Genomic DNA, 18,670 nt, shown 5'->3' with positions numbered 1-18,670 from the left:
ACTTCTCAGATCTCCAAACATAAATAAAATATATTTTCACCCCCCCCCATCATTAATTTTTCCATACCACTGAAAGTAACATTGTACTTTTCTTCGAAAAGTCGATAAAAATCGTTTTATGCTAATTTGAAAATAATTTCCTAATAAGATAATTAATACAGTAAGCAATTTTAAAAATCATTAAAATTTTGTGAATTATTGTTTCAAAATTGTAAGTTATCAGAGTCTTGAGAACGTAGTTGGAATGATGATACTCGGATAGTTTTCTCACAAATTTTATTTTACAAGCCGTGTTTGCATCACATTTTTTTAAATACCTTTATTTAAATTAATTCATACGTTATTTTTACAATAGTGAATGTGCTAGTTATGAACGATATTGGTATGGTGTTAGTATAAGGAAAATATTTTCCAACGGCAAGAGAATACATTTTTAAACAGGTGTGATTTGTATATATATATATATATATATATATATAAATGTTAAGTTCGTTTGTGTACGCTTCAAAAACTCAAAATGTTCTGCACCGATTGAGCTCAAATTTTAGCACGATATATAACCCGCATCAGAGATTGTTTTCATCTATTTTTAATAAATCTATCTATCTATTTTTAATTTGTACACTTTTAATTTGGAAATGTAAACAAAGGAAAACCAATCATATCAATGCAAGATAGCCGCTGTCAAACACAACGACCAAATTTCTTTGAATTATATTTAACAGCTAAAACATCTGTATTTTATTAAAAAAAAAAAAAACGATAAAAAAAATTTTAGCACGACATATAACCCGCATCAAAGATTTTTTTCATCTATTTTCAATAAATCTATCTATCTATTTCTAATTTGTACAGTTTTATAATAAATAAGAGGCTAATAAACTAGATGCAAATGTAAGCAAAGGAAAACCAATCAGATCAATGCAAGATGGCCGCTGTCAAACACAACGACCAATCACAAAGAGCCCGAATGGCCGTTGCCAATGTAAACAAAATCACAACTGATTAAGTAACAATTTTTTTTGAATTATATTTAACATCCTAAACATCTGTATTTTATTAAAAAAACAAAAATGACATAGCCTTACCTCTTGCTTCGTCTGGAATAGCTGCGACATTTTTAACAGGTGGAAGGACTGCGCATTCAGGAAGTTGACATTAAACATACAAATCATCGAGACTCCAACGTGCAATATTTCCAAAGCATCGTGTATGGGAAAAGTATTACAAAAATGTAAACTCATTGTTTGGGATGAGTGCACGATGGCACATAAAAAATCGCTTAAAGCTTTTTATCGATCGTTACGAGATTTGCGTGGAAACGTTCAACCATTCGGGAATGCTTTGATATTGCTCGCAGGAGATTTTAGGCAAACATTGCCTGTAATTTCTCGATCGACACCAGCAGACGAAATAAATGCTTGCCTGAAATATTCAACACTGTGGCGACACGAACGTACATTGCAGTTGACTACAAATATGCGTGTCCAGTTGCAGAATGATCCATCAGCTGAGGTATTCTCACGACAGTTACTGGACATTGGAAACGGACAGCTGCCAGTCGATGAGACGTCTAGACGAATATCATTTCCTGATAATTTTTGTAATTTAGTAACATCGAAAGAAGAACTGATCGAAAAGTATTTCCTGATATTCAAATTAATCATAGAAATCATGATTGGCTCAGTGAACGAGCTATCCTTGCCGCAAAGAATAAAGGTGTCTATCAACTTAATAATGTTATTCAATCCAGCATTCAAAGTGAGGAAATTACATACAAGTCGATAGACACCGTTTTGGAAGCAGATGAAGTAGTTAATTATCCAACGGAATTTTTAAACTCACTTGATCTGCCAGGGCCTTTCAAAGGTGAAGATGTCCTCATTCCTGAAATACCCATGATCCCGACCGATACACCATTTCAATTTAAAAGATTGCAATTCCCAATTCGATTGGCATTTGCAATCACAATCAATAAAGCTCAAGGTCTATCTTTAGAATTGTGTGGTTTAGATTTAGATGCGGATTGCTTCTCACATGGACAACTGTATGTTGCGTGTCCCCGAGTCGCCAAACCAGATAGCCTTTATATCTACGCAGACAGTGGACAAACCAAAAATATTGTATATCCACAAGTATTGCAAAATTAAATTTGTATGAAACGTATGCTTTGTTTTGTTTCTCATTTCTCATCCATGCAACCACAATGTTCCACAGCGAAGCGTGGCGGGTACAGCTAGTATTTTCATAGAAATCGTAACTATTTCATAAGTGTTTAATTAGTAAGAATATTATTTTATATTAATCAATAATTTTTTTTCAATATAAATGTGCAATTGTTAATTCATATTTTTATTTATTTTTTTCTATCTTTGCCATAGCAGTGTTACTACAGAACGTTACGGAGTGTATGATGGAATAAACAACTCGTATGCTCAGAAGAATCATAATTTGCGTCAGAATTGCCGGTATATTTGTTATTAAAATTTATGACAAAGAGTACTCGTTAACGCTTTTTAACGTAAGTTAGTGGTTTTACAAGTCATTAGGAGTAAATTGTTTTCACAGAAATGTTAACAATACGCCAGATACATTTGTACGCCAGATACTTAATCCGTATGAATTAATATTTGTATACTTTTAATGATGGGATTACATTATAGATAACATAGAACTTTGAGGTAGAAGTTGATATTTTAGCTTGAATCAGTATTGTAAGCTTATAATTATTATGAAAGAATATAAAAACAAAACCATAATTTTCCAAATAAATCTTTTTTCGAAATGTTAAGCATAGAATATCAATGCGCAAAAGGTATTTCTTTGCCTTTACATAAGAAACGAGTGGACATCTTCCTCTTCTAAATATACATGTAACGTGTTTGCATTTTGGATATTTTGAATTTTTTTTTGATTGATGATTTCGGAACATAGGCTTGAAGCTTTTGCCTAGATAATGGGAATGGAATTTTGTAGCGTATGAAAAATGCCAAGGCTGGCAGTCGAACTGGAATTCGAACAACAAGACCTCAGAATAAAAGGTCGAGACGCTACCTCTCCGATACGGATATCGGATTTTAATGTTTTACCTTATAAAACTATATCTATAATTATAAATGACTGTCAGGCTACAGTTGAGCATGTTGAACTTTATATTATCGGTATATCTTTCAGCATAAAAGCGTACAAGCTTGCTAGCAAAATCTTTAAAGGAATTAATATTTACAGGAGAGATAAAAATGATGTTTAGAAAACTAGCAAATGGAAGTATAAAACGCTAGAAAAAAGGTTACGAAAAAGTATCGGAAGCTTGAGGAAGGCTGCTAGCAATGCTCTGTAGCAAGTGACAGTAACACTATTGATCTTAATGCTTATTGCCTAGTTAGTTTATTATTCGATCGCTCGCGAAGAAGTTGGTATATAAATATTTTTTAACCCGTGAAATTATTGTTAAATGAAAATATTTTTTCTGAAAAACTCAAGTTTTTCTACCCTGAAAACTAATCATCAAACAGACAATAAGCAATGGAAGCACGGTAAATTTAATCATTTGCCTTGCAAATGTTTAAAAAAGATGGAAAAAATATTTTATAATTTCACACAGCGTCAGCTCAAAAACACAACTATACTTTAGATAAAATTAAGGGTGGCATTTGGAAAAAGCGAAATAATGCTATAACAAAGTTTTGTTAAGGTGTGAAAAAATATGAAATGGAAAAGCATATTTAATTAAAAATATCAGTAAAGATAAAAATGTTTTTGCAAAATTTATACTGTAATATGAATTTAATTTATATTTAGTATTTTAATACAAGTATCTTAATTGTAATTGTCTGACTGATGAATTGTTAAAAATATTTTATCGATGAATAATTATCTTTAATTTGCTTGTTCTTTCTCGAAAAAAAGGGACAGCGGTAAATTAATCACTATTTCAATATTATCTTCATTATTTCACATCCAAAACACAGAAAAAATGGTAGTGAGCTATTTTATAAACCCAAACCTAATTGATTCAGTTCTGTTCTGAAGTTTTAATTTTCATTTATTTCTGTCGCTGATAAAATGTATTAAGACAAGGTAATCGCCATCTATGATTATTTCGTTATTTTTTTTTTTTTTTTAGTAATAGGTATCATATATTTTTCAGTTGTTAACAAGTTGTAATTTTCTCTTTTTCAGTTATTATTATATTTTAAAAAATATTAAACCTGTTCTTGGGGTATTGATTTGTGTAAAAAAAAACAAAAATTACTTGCAGTTGAATTCTTCAGTGACTACTGTTTATAGGAGTCTAACTACTGTTTATATTACCTAACATAAACATTTATCTCAGAGATCATTTAATGATCTCCAACCAGTATTAATGTTTCTGCAGAAATCGTTCCTACACTAAATTTAATTATGATTGTCTACTAATTTCAACAGTTAAATATGTACAAACTTTCTAAAGAAGAAGTACCTACCTCTTTTAGGGTGAATATAATTTTATAAGTTTCGAGATAAAATTAAATTCCAATAATCCGAAATAACCAAGTTATTATTAAGTTAAGAAAAAATAAAAATTGTTCTAACAATCTCCTTCCCACAACTGCATTACCGACCTGAATACGTGTTACCGTTGAATTTTATCAACAGTTTTTATTATTATTTAAATAGCAACTGTATATTTATTTATGTATTCACTCTTCAATTACATTTAATAAAATATCAATTCAGACAGATTCGAAGGTTGTTCCTATGAAAGGTGAAAACGCAACTACTCTTACTACTCTGTTATGGAGGACGGTCGAAACTTAGATTATTTAAGTCAAGTTTTCTTAACATAAGTGCTATTTTATTTTACTTCATGTATTAAGTGAATTTTTTCTTTAATTTTACAGGTTGGATGGTTAAGAGCAGAAGATCAAACAGTTTTAAGTTTGCATACAAGTCTGGTCACTCATAATCCTCGAATATCATTAACTCATGACAACTACAGGTCTTGGCAGCTTCATATCAGACAAGTAAAAGAATCTGATCGTGGTTGCTACATGTGTCAAGTTAATACAAGAATCATGAAGAAACAGATCGGTTGTCTAGATGTTCACGGTAAGACACATGCATTATGTATTAACTGAGCAGGAGTGTATGCGCGGCTGAGCATGAATAAGGCTATTGTATTATTAGATAAGTTTAATTAGACATCTCGTATAATTAATCAATTTAGCTCACAAATCTAAGGCGGTTTTAGAGTAGCACAGTTATAGAAAGTAGTAAGTTAACATCTGATTTTTTTTAAATTAGTTTACATTCACTCCCATTTGGATAATATTCTTTTGTTCTGGGATATATATATATATATATATATCGTTTTTCTAATGATCTTTATGTTAGTAATTTATTAAATTTTTACTTAATTATAATAAAATGTATATCTATGATAAGAAAATGTATTTATTTTCTAAAATTTACCTCAAAGTTTTGTTAAACGGTTGTTTCAATGGGATTTTTCACTCTTATTTCAGTCATTGTTTTCAGTTAATAAATTTTACGATTATTTTTTTTTTTGCTACTCAAACTTAATACTTTCTTACTATTTTTATTTTACAATTTTTTAACTCTTAATCTACACGTACAGCCAATAATAAAGCTAACGTTTTTTCTACCTATTGTATCATTACCTTATTTAGAATGATAAAAAAAATATTTTGATAATATTATCCCTACATATAATTCATATGCCGTGCGGATATATGTACCAAACACCTGTATTTCAAAAAAAGGAAACTTAATCTGGAAAATAGAAAACTAGACTAAGTTAAAATGACTCAAATATAAATAATTACCTATTTTCATTTTGTTAATTTATTTCCTTCTTGTAGAAGGAACAGTATGGAAGTAGATTTTACTAGTGACTTAGAAGTGTCATTAGGTATTCAAGAAGGAAGTTGTAAAGTGCCCCTAAACGATATCATACCTACTCTCGTGAAACTACATGATAATGCTCAAGTATCAAATATATATACAGTATATAAAATAAATCCGATCTTAGACATTTCATTAGAGACTGCACGTAAGTACTCTTTGTCTAAGCGAAATGTCCCGTGATATGAGTGAGTGAAACAAAGTGTCTCGAAGAATTCTCGTAGGAATGAATGGAGTAAGAGCATCAACGTAATTTGTAGTCGATAAATATAAGAATAGAAACAAAACAGCAAATCCATTACTTCCCTACAATTTTATCTATCATTCTCTTTCCCAGATACTTCACGAAGCTATAGACGAGAAGAGTTCTGAAATTAATATCAGTTAAGCTATAAGATTAAAGAAATATTTTCCCTTGCTTCAATACGATCTATACAATCTCGGCAAACTGTCATTTTTTTTCTAATACTAAATGTTGTCAGTAATAAAGAATGATTTTACTCAACTGCAACTACCAAGAAATGACATGCTTAGAAGAAATTGACTAAGGTAATACAAAAAAATAAAGAAAATTTCTCTTATTAAATTAATTATCCTAAACAAGTTTATCGAAAGTTTCCTATTTCCAGCGTATACCTTTGTTGCCATGACACAGGTATTAATGCTTCAACCAGAAGCATTTCATAAAATCAAATCTAGTCTAACAAAGAGCAATTTTATAAATTCGCCGAGAAGTGTAATTATTCTACTAAAACATTTGATTCATCAATACGTTACACCAAACTGCTTATGAAACTTCGAACTCCTACTATACAAAGTTAGGAATATCAGAACTGCACAAACCTTTATTCTATATCGCAAATGTTTGTTAAACATCGCGTAAACCTTTTTCGACCAACAAAGGTTTAATCAACGAAAAAATAAGGCTAAAATGATCGTGACCTTCTACAATGAATCACTGATATTAAGTCATATTTTATATTTCTTTAATGATTTTTTGTGATTTCGATTTTTTTGTGTGTAAAAAATTTTATCAATTTTCAATTAAGTAACTTATATTTTGCTATGAATTTTGAATAGCTGTAACTAGGTATATTTTTGTGTAGCATTTACTTCAAAGCTAAAATTATAAAAAAAGTAGAAATTAAAATCAAGTGTAAGTTTTTTATCAGTAACGTGTAAAATAAAATTTCATTTAATATCTTTTTTTTATCTATTTATTGGCTGCTAAGTTAAACCTATAAATGTCTTCTGTATCTATAAATGTCTTCTGTATTCTGTTAGTACTAATACCTTTTTTTAACTAGCCTATTTTCCTAGTTGTTTTTTTTTTTTGTTTTGAAAATGTTATACTTTTAAAACATATAGATTAAGTATAATAGAAACGTCTGTTTCTTGAAAACATTTGTTTTCCTAATACATTATTTCTGATAATATTTACTTTATACTTACTTCCCTATGCTATTTAGATAAAATATAAATGGAAATCTGTTCAATCGTTTTAAACTCAATGTAGTGAGTGTGTTTTATTTCGTACCTGCAATCTTAAAATAGCCGTTTGTATGATTTTTCGAAATTTTTTACAAAATATATAAAATACTATTTACAACCTTATAATTTCTATTTTTTTTTTTAATAAGAATGTTTAATTTATATTTAAATAGGCAAAATTCGTATTTCTACATTAACTGAAGTAGGATTCTGTAAAACTGGAATACTTTACTGAAGGAGAGACCTTCTAATCACCATGCAGTTTAATTCTTGTAATCATCGCTTTGGGACTACTCTTTTATCATATATAAAAAAACGTAAATTTTAAACAATTGACATCGGTAATCAATGAAAATCCTCTTACACATTAAAAAGAGTATGCTCTGTAGTGTTATGGCTTAATTTTAAAAGAAAATAAATTGCAGCTGGGAAGAATAGTTTCAGCATAACGAAGGATTTCAAATATCCATTGTGTTTTGTTTTTCTTCTTATTAGTTTCGTAGGTTCTTACTTCAGCATTTTTATTACAATAGTAACATACGTATATGTGGAGAGATACTTCAGTGAGCTTTTCAAATCATGTATATTAATCACTATAAAATTATTTCACGATTCAAGGGATCATATCATTAATACAGTAATTAATAATCAGATGATTAATTCCAAGTCGGACACTGAAATAATTATATTAATAATTTATTGAGATTAAAATATTTCAAAATTCTTAGACTTCAGGAACTGAATCATCGATATGTAAACAGTAAGCAATAAATCTGTTAAAAGTACTCTTTGCAGTAATAAAAACAAAAAAAAAACCCAGAAAATCATAAGCTAAACATATGAAACCATGAGTTAATAAGCCCTACACGTGACAATCCTCTTTTATTTGAATTGGTTTTAATTAATTTTATATTTTAATTCTTTCAGGCAGCTTATGAAAATAAAAAACCCAGCATGTAAAGATTTTTCTCCGTTGATCTGTTATTAGTTATCACAAGTTGAAAATCATTCTAGGCTTATTTTTTAGTAACTCATCAGTAGCGGGAGATATGTTGTCTGAATTATTAACTTAGAACTTTTTGTAAACGTTCAGGCAAAACATTATTAAAAAAATTTAATCATTAAAAAATGGTTTGCAAGATTATTATTTTTTTTTTAATTATAAATATTACGAATAATCCTTTCCTGTGAAATAAATAGTCGTTTATTTACTCCCAGAAAAACCACTTTGCCACAGCATAGTTGTAATACATTAACCCATAATAGATTATTGAAATTTTATAAATATTGTAAAAAGTAGATAAACTCTGTAAAGATTTAAGAAGCTTAAGTCTAGCTTTTTACATAGTACGTACGATCAATATGATCACTTCGTCCATGATTAGAGTAAAACATTTGGATGTTTTATCTAATTTAATTTTTAATTTCGATGGTGTAAGTTATAACATATTAACTTATGTCATGTGTTAAAACTGGCTATGTTTGTTACACTCAAGAGAAAAACATTTTTTTTAAGGCATTCATAGGCTTTGTAAAATCAAGAGAGCTTACTTTATGCTATTAATCTGAATAATTTGAATTCAAAATGGCCCTTATAAATTCTATTATATTATCTGGAAAAAATATTCTATTATTAGTATTGGCTTATTAGTATTACTAACACTACTATTAGTATAATAAGCAGTATTGATATGTACTAATAAAAGTACTTATAATACTATCCTTTTGTAGAATAGTTGACATTAATATTACATTCTTAGTTATGACATGTTATATTCTTAGTTGACAGTATCTGGAAAAAAATTAATTGTGAACTGGAAGAAAGATAATTAAATTTCAGAACTGGAAATTTTATTGTAAATCAGCTTCTTTAGTTTTGTTTAGAAGGTTTTAAAAAGAGAAATCGGTGCATAGTTTTAATGTTGTCTTTTCTCTTTCTTAAAAACTGGCTTATCTAACAAACATTTTACTCAGAAAATTTCCTGCAATTAAAGGATTTATTATTCAGTAAATTGCTTTAAAGGCTATTGATGACGGCTGATGCAAGAATGTTTAGTGAGATATCAATCCAGCCTCTACATTTCTTATTTTTCTAAATCATTACTTACGCGGTCAACTATATCTTAGACTCATGAACATTAAATCATCAATTAGCTTTCCTTCATAATTAAAACCAAACGTAGAAAATATAGAATGTTTCATAATAGAATTCGTGATAAAATCATCAGAAACAAGTGTTATTAGAAACAAGTCATCAGAAAATAACAATATTGGAGTTAAATCAGTAATAGAATGTTAATAAGACAATGGATTTATAAATAGCGAAATAAAGTTAAATTTAAAGTAAATATTAATATCTAACTTTATTTTAATATTCCGGTTTCAAATAAAAATTCAACATTTTATGTAACTTAAAAATATTAAGGATAAGAATAAAGAAAAGATCCAACTCCATTCTTTTCTAATGGATATTCAGTATTTTATATAATTTATAACTATTTATATAATTTCTTAGATTACACGGTATCCATTTTTTTTTAAACTTCACCACAAAAAACAATGACGTTTGAACTGACTGACTCAATAATGTTGATGTTTCGCATATCGTAAAAAGGCAGACATAGAGGAAACGTAGAAAATTTTATTTCGGTTTATTTTATTTATTCATGTAACAGATTTTGATCTGAAAACATGCCGATTGAAGTGTTCAACTCACAAAATAAACTTTCTAATCTTCCAAAGTCTAAATTTGGTTTGGTGGAAATGTATATCATAGTTATTTTACTAACAGTACTTAAGAGAAGTGTAGATCTTTGATTTACGATCTTGGATGATGTAAATAGTTCAACGGCAAATCTTTAGTCTAAATTTATATTAACACATAACATCTCTCGAGTCAGAGATTTTGAAAATATCTATGCATAGATTAAAAATTTCAGTAACAAAAAATCTCATGTGGACACCACATGACTTCATGTTACTCCTATTAAATTACATATATTTTTTATTACATTTTTTTCATGTTGTTTTTGTTATTATTGAATTACTATTTATTGTAATTTTTTTTACAATCAGAGGTTAATAATTATTAATAAATGAAAATATTTAAATTAATAAAAAGGAGATGAAGTTGGATTTGAACCGATGTGCTTTCCCCTTGTAAGATGCAAATATTTCATTAATTAATTACAATAATTACAATTTTATTTGGCTATAACTCTGGAACCAATGAAAATAAGTACCATTTATGATATATCGTCGAAAAGCTCTCAATGTGAGCTTATAACTGCAGTTATGAAAAAGTCCAAAACCCAATTTTTTGGGATTTTGGACTTTTTTGGACACTTTTGGTCTAGTCAATTGCAATAAAAAAGGAGTTAAATCATTTTTCCAATTTAAGCCGCTTATTTTGGTAAATATGAATTTTGACCCATTTTAAAAATGTCCACCATATCGCAATTTTTTGAATATGAGTATTTGAAAAAAAGAGTAATTTTTTTGTGACACATTGATTAAGATATTATCAATGTATTGTCAATATATGTAATAAAACCTCTTTTATTTTCATTAATACTTTGTAAAGGATTAATGACTAATAAGAGTTAATTCATATCTTCCTTTTTTATATATTATTACGTGAATTTTTCACGTAAAGTTTCAAGTTATGAGTTTGAAGTACGGGTGCCAAATCATGTTATTTTAATCCGTTCTTGATATATGAATTTCAATTCGAAAAAAACAAAATAAATGATTGCATTCACTAACTGAATGCGTAACAAATTATTTTTAAATGAACCTTTTATTTTCATTTAACCCTTTAGTCACGCTTTTTTATTTTTTAAACTAAATTTTTTAAACTTATACAATAAATTAGGCTATATTTTTTTTTTTTCAAGTAATGAAAATTTAATTTAATTAATTGGTATCCAAGTTACAGACAGTCCACTATAGTGGACACCATGACTCAAAGGAACCGTATGAATGGAATATTCTCCTTTTTGTACTATACTCATTTTTGAGGTAGTTGGGCAACAAAAATAACCTTAAACTGCTTTTCTAATCTAATGTAATGTAAATATTTCAAATTAATGATTTTCAAAAGCCTTATAACTTATGAATTTAAATTCAAAACGCACATATTAACTTATATAAAAATTAATTGTCTGTAATTTAATTTTTAGATGTGAAGTCTTATATGTCTATTTTATATGATAAATTACAAAAACATTTTTTTCTCTGGCTATGCACAGATGTATTTTGCACTTTACAATACAAATGTGTTTTTACTGCAGTTAATTTTCTTGCATCGTGATGCATTTTTTTTTTTTGGTCAAAATCAAGCAAGTGATTCTTACCATCATACCTTATATCTTCAACCGGTTGTGTCTCCTTTCTACTTTTTGAAGGTCTGGAGAATCCCTGTGGGGACTCAACTGACGATGAACACCCTCGTTTCTTCTCTAGAATTTTACCACATAATATTAAAGCCTCTGTAGGTATTGGCGAAAATGAATTAAGTCCAGAACCTTTTTATTTATTTTTAATTCTACTGCCTCAAATCTATATTGTAACCATGTTTTAGTGACAGTTAAATCAGTAGCATGTGTGAACATTCCTAAAGTTCACTTTCGAGAACGAATGAATGTTCTGTATATGGAAATCAAAGTCACATTTATCACGCACGTACCCGAATGTCCGGTGCCGAGCTAGGGAGATTATTTCGGGAGCGTCACAACGCTGGTACGGCGCGCTTAGTGAACGACGCCGATGGCGAGAGCACCTATACTGCCGCTTATTACGCCTTATGTCTGTTACTTCTTACATCACAGACCGATTTTGAAGAAAATTGTCGTCGAATATTAGTCGAAATAAATATCACGTATCATTTAGTGTCAGTTTTATGTTAAAATTAAATCTATTACGCAGTCAATGTCTCGTTTTTATTTCAATCCAAGGCACTAAAAGTGACTCGCTGACATACAGACCGATCAATTTTTCTGTAGAGTTGGCAAAATGAAGAAAGTAAAATTTTTCATTGGAGACTTTTAGTTTTGTTTCAAAAGTACAATGGTGGCTCTCCCATTTAACTCTACAGATAAGCTGGTCGGTCTGTAGCTCCGAGGATCTTCATCCAAGGTCTATAATGTTTCAAAGCATTATAGACTTAAATCAACGGCCGTTCGCCCCGACACAGCCCCATCCGATTTTTTTTTGTTTTTGGTGTAAGATTTTTACCATCAAAAACGTTTTCTACTGACTTTGCTGCTGTTACACGTGTGTACTCTACAGCATCTTTAAACCTATTAGCAGAAGATTCATCAACAGTGGCGTTTACTGACAGAAGGCAGAAGGTGTTGTTGTTAGCGGTTGTCTCAATTTCACCTTCATCCCATACTTAATAACATACATTTTCAGGATCAGCTTCTACTTTGTAACCAGAAATTTCTGGAGAATCAGTATCAAAATTTTTGCAAGAAACAGATCAAGATTATGCAGTCACACACTAAAACATAAAATAATAAGCATGACCGAAAAACCATTTGATCCATTGGCCGATTTTATAAAGTGAGGTCAATAATATCATTAATTGATATATTTTGCAAAGAAAAGTACTTGCTGTTAAAAATATTTATCTCATCAGATTAATTCTCATCTTCTGAAAGTTCACTATCTGATAAGTCTCCATTTCCTAACATTTCTAACAACTCACTGTCACAAATGATTTTGTTCCGAAACATGGTTAGACAACACACTGTTTACTGTTGTGTTAACAACACTAAACAAACAATGCTTCAGACTTACTGGTGATTCATTCAAATTGGTGATTCACGTAAAATAATAATAGAGTATACGGTAATATAAGTTTAGCGCTATTTTATTCAGAAATTAAGTTATTTTACATTAACGATTTATTATACAACTGAAAGCACAATAATTGATAATTCGTATAAAATCCCTACATATTAAATTTATTGAATTTTTTTAATATTCGATTGAATATTTAAATTAATTCATTTTTAACGGAAAATTATTATTTTTTTTATTTGTTTTTTAAAACGTACTAGTTATACTAAAATAAAAGTAAGCCTAGAGCATCTTTAAAAAACTTGTGATACAGAAGGCGCATTTAAGGTTTAATAAATTGTTCTCTATGAACCCGACGGAGTTCAGGAGTATACAGTTGCACACTAGAAGGTTTGTTACTGGGAGTGATATTTCTAAAACAGCCTTCAAACAAAAACTGTTTAAATTATAAGCGGTAAAACATGACGTCCACTGTAGTGGATACGATGACTGAAAGAGTAAGCTTCTTTATATCAAAAACAAACTGCCAAATATTAGAAAAATATTAATGTTTTATTACCTACTGTATACACCAACAATAAAGTGTAGAAATATTTATAGTTATAATAGTTATAATTTTTTAAACATAAATTTACTTATAAGTTTTTTAATGTAGTTTTTCTTCTGCAAAAATTAACTAAGGTTTTGTTCCTCTGTCCTGGTATTTTTGCGGTATAACGTTTTGTGTTATTACCTACGCATAAAATGAAGTAAGTTTCTCAACATGCCTGTACACGATTTATTTTTAACATAGCTTTGTTTGTTGTAAAGCCTTGATGTAAATCGTTTTTCTTCGTTATTTTATTTAAGCTGCTTACGTGTTTTAAAGATTCATGACAAAATTAAACATCACATAAAAGCGAATATATCGCTAACAGTTGTTAGTTGAAGACTTCGTTATCAGAAACGACGGAGAAAATGGTGGATTCATTCAATAATTGGTGATAAACCATATAGAGGGAGTTGTGAAAATTTTGAAAACTTACAGATGAAGTTTCATCTTGTAGATAAACCCCACAATATTACGTTATTTTTATTATCGTATGTCAATAAATTCATTTCTTCATTGTATTCTTTCTAAATTCATTATCTTCTTTTTAAAGCGCGTGAATAACTTAAAAATAGAGATGCCTATATGCGAGACAGTATAGGAGCTGAAGACAAAATTATCAGTTACAGTGTTATTCACGTAAAATAATAATAAAGTATACGGTAATATAAGTTTAGCGCTATTTTATTCAGAAATTAAGTTATTTTACATTAACGATTTATTATACAACTGAAAGCAGAATAATTGATAATTCGTATAAAGATAAACACAGTAAAATGATAATCTACATTTTTCGGATTATAATGAGAGTGATTAGTAGAGGAATAAAGTGATGGAGCGATATTATGTTGATTGCTTAGACTACGTGGAATTGTTTTCCAAAAGACAAGACGTATTTTCCTTATTAGGTTATGAGTTAGTAAGTTGATCGCAATTTTGCACTGATTGTATCAATTTTATTTAGAGATTTACTTTGTCATACTGTTTAATTCACTAACTTTTGACAAGAATAATAAGAGGAACAGTTTGCTAGACTTTCAGGTTTAGTTGTGTCGGAGGTTCCTTTTCCTCCAATAGATATTTTTCAAAGCCTCATTCTACTTTCATTTTGTTTTAATTATTAAATAATACACATAAAGATTATCCAAAATAATTTTTATTATAATGACTACAATTATCATTATAGTTATATTTATTGCATGAACATGAAACAACCAAATCACTTCCATTTAATTACAATTTTTTTAAAGGAATCGTGTAATTAATTATATTTTATTTTTTATATAGTTTTAATTAAGCAGTTTCTAATTCTTAAATGTATTTCACAATAGTGAGTTTCATAAATTATCATTAGTGATATTAATTAGTGTTACTAGTGTATTAATTACATAACATTAGTAATATTAACGAGCTTACCTCATTTATACTTTTTCTAATACTACTGTATAGTCAAATAATACTATAGGCTTATTTATTTCTCTACCATCTTCTTTATATTAGGTCATACTTTTCGAACGTCTACATCACACAATTTCATTCCTGCTTTTTGTTTTTTGTCGCAATTTAATAATCAGTGTCACCAATATTATACAAACATTTCTCAATTTAACGTTTGAAATTCACGTTCAATTACGTTTTGTAAGTTTCAATTTCAGTTTTGTAAGTTTTACTATTTATATATTCCAAGTGATTGCAAGAATTGGTCAACAGATTTTACGAACAATATAATTCTGTGTTATTATACAATATACATTGTGTTCATGTGCAGGCGGGGTAACATAGTATCATTTATTTAAAAATTAATAGGTCGTGATCCATTCGCGCATATTCCTTACGTTGTTAACTTCAAGGTAAATTAAAAATGTTACCTTAAAGTGGTAATTTTAGGTGCTAGATACATTCATATTATCATCATGGCTGTTATACAATCCATTCTTTGCAATTAAAATTTATCTATTTATTCATTGACTGTGTTATTTTCTATAAATATTTTTATTTTTTGATCTTTTATTTGAATTTGTTTCACTGCATCCATTAATTGCGCAATATTTCCTTTTTGAAAGTTCAATTTCATTGTTAAATTAAAAATCTAACTGTTAACACTTAAAATTCAATTATAATATAGCATGAGGGATGAGGACAAATTGTAAAGTTTGAAAAGTGATTTAGCAGATCAGCGACTTTGTAAGATGGGATATGTATATAAATAAGTATAGTCAAAACCTGTGACTTATAGAAAACGAATTTTCAGACAGGCAAAAACATTCTATGGGATTTTACTTTAAAAATTTCTATTAATATTAATAATTTAGGATCCATAAAAAAAATCAATATTATAATATTTATAATTTATAAATTACGATACTTACCGTTAAATACTTCGGTAATATTTATTTGTCACAGTACAGAATTTTCTGATGAAGGAAATAAGAATAAATACCAACCAAAAATTAATCTAATTTTCTTGTAAGTGTCTGAAAATTAACAAACCGTTAAATTGTAACAAAAACATTGCTGGACTATGAATTTAATAGACTCCAAGTTTCACTTATGAATCTTCAAAATGGATCTCACAAATGCATAATGATTTTTTTATTCTTTTTTCCTGTATACATCAAAAATATATATATTAATAATAAATATAATTTTCCTGCAAGATAATAGTGAAAAATATATTAATAATAAATATCATTTTCCTGCAAGATAATAGTGAAAAATATATAAAGGTACAACTAGCTGAAAAAAAATTATATATTTCTATGTTAACGTAAGAAAAAGCAACTTTTTGTTTTATTTAAGTATTGTAAATTATAATTACAAAACATGTAAATTATTATTTTAAGTAATATAAATAAAACGTTACTTTTACTTATTTATTGCATTTTACATCAGACCTCTTAAACATATGTTTAATTTAAAAATTCTATTTCTGATCGAAGTTATTTAACTTCATGTAAACATAACATAAATGTTTTTTCTCGAATAAAGATCACAGGAAATATATATGAAAGTTCAAAGATCGAGGTTCAATCCAGTATAGTTCCAGTCCAGTATAGGTTCAATCGGAGTAGTATAGTCTTAGTTTTAATTAGGGCACCCGTCAATTAAAGCTCAGCCTGAAGCTGGGCTCGATCAGTTGCAAAACTGTATTTGTTATTTGTGTATTAGAAAGCCAGTGTAATTTTAAATAAAAAAAATTTGACCATTAATCGAAATAGTAATACCATAACGAATTACATTTTACGTTGGTGTGTAATGCAATGAGGTTTTTTCTCATTGCTAAATGAGAAACATTGCTAAATGTTGTGAGAAAGATAATCTCTTCCCATCAATATAATTTTAACAAAATTTATTTTTAAAAATCTGATGTGAACACCACGTGACTTCCTTGAACGCCTATTAAATTACATATACATAGTTTTTTCTACATTAAATTTAAACTTATTTCATTTAAAAGTGAGATACAATCCTTCAATTCTTTAACAAAGTGGACAGTTACACAATTGATAAAATATTAATTTTTATCAGCATCAAATATTTATACAATTATTAATTCAGCAATCTTACGTGAAATATTAGGATAGAGTAAAAGTCCCATTATTATTCTTTCAGTAAATGTAAGCCTTATATCTCCCTAATAATATGTTTTTTTTTTTGTTTTTTTTAATTATTATGATGTAACCAACCATCAACAAAATGAAAATAAAACGAAACAGAAGAAGCTACTAAATTTTTAAGCGACATTTATTATCAAGTAGACTGAATCACATGCGTAAATAAAAAAATTATATATTTACATAGGAGAGATGGAGAACCAAGTAAGTGTTACCTATTCACGCATATAATATTTCATTATCATTATATATATATATTTTTTCCATTAAATTCAATGAAAATGAAAACAAACTTGAAAAGGTTACTAAATTTTTAGTTTACATTTTTAACACGTTTTTACTGGATTTAAAATGAGTACGGTGTTTTAGAGTTTTTGTCTTTCTATATTTTTCTGAATTTATAAAACTTGTTCCCCCAGTTTTTGAATTTTCAGTAGGTCTCCCATTTCATCTATACTATAATATCAAAAGAATGACATTCAAATCTTTAGGTAAAATTGCAGAATAATGAGCAATATTTGTTCCATCATCAGTATATAGTATGGATATAGGCTTTAAAGACACTGAATCATCATCATTGTTGAAATTATTTTTTATAAACAAGAAATGATTTTTATTCAATAGCCCTGAATCATCTTGTAATTCCCTTAAATTCTTTCTTTTATTCATGTCTTTTCTAATTCTGAAAGAAAATAACTATAGCGACCTTTTTCTATAAAAAGTTAAATCGGTATAAGGCACCTAACATCGACACACAATATTCAACTATAATAAAGAAAAATGGCCTTAAAAATTTCCTCAGCAATTTATATTAGTTTATATGTTAATTTTGTTTCACGTTGCTCAAGAAATATGGTGGAAGTGAAAACGTGTCGGATCCGTAACCATGCACACATCGGTTCGAATCCGACTTCATATACATGTATTTTTTATTAACTCTTTTATTAACATAAATATAACGATTAATTAATAATTATTAACCTCTGATTGTAAATTTTTTGATTTAAAATGAGAAGTAAATAAAATTTTATATCATTAACAACTTCTGATTTAACAAAAAAGATTTTTTGGCATTGTTATTATTGAATTATTATTTATTGTTAATTGATTTTTTTTACAATCAGAGGTTAAAAATTATTAATAAAGTAATATATTTAAATTAATTTTTTTTTTTTGAATTTATGTATACGAAGTCGGATTCAAACCGATGTGCCTTCCCCTTGTAAGATCAAATATTTCATTAATTAAAATTTTATTTGGTTAT

General features: G+C 28.1%; 1 protein-coding gene across 1 annotated transcript in view; it reads left to right on the top strand.

The window, feature by feature from the left end:
• LOC142329654 (lachesin-like) overlaps positions 1-18,670 on the top strand; it is a 415,510-nt gene that overhangs the window by 262,004 nt on the left and 134,836 nt on the right. The window contains exon 4 of the mRNA XM_075374331.1: positions 4,884-5,091. Coding sequence (XP_075230446.1) covers positions 4,884-5,091 — 208 coding nt within the window. The remainder of the gene's footprint in view (positions 1-4,883; positions 5,092-18,670) is intronic.

Source organism: Lycorma delicatula, chromosome 1 (assembly GCF_047948215.1).
Source record: "Lycorma delicatula isolate Av1 chromosome 1, ASM4794821v1, whole genome shotgun sequence".
Classification (NCBI taxonomy): Eukaryota; Metazoa; Arthropoda; class Insecta; order Hemiptera; family Fulgoridae; genus Lycorma; species Lycorma delicatula.
The sequence above is the reverse complement of the archived record's forward strand: the minus strand, read 5'-3'. Positions and strand labels throughout refer to the sequence as shown.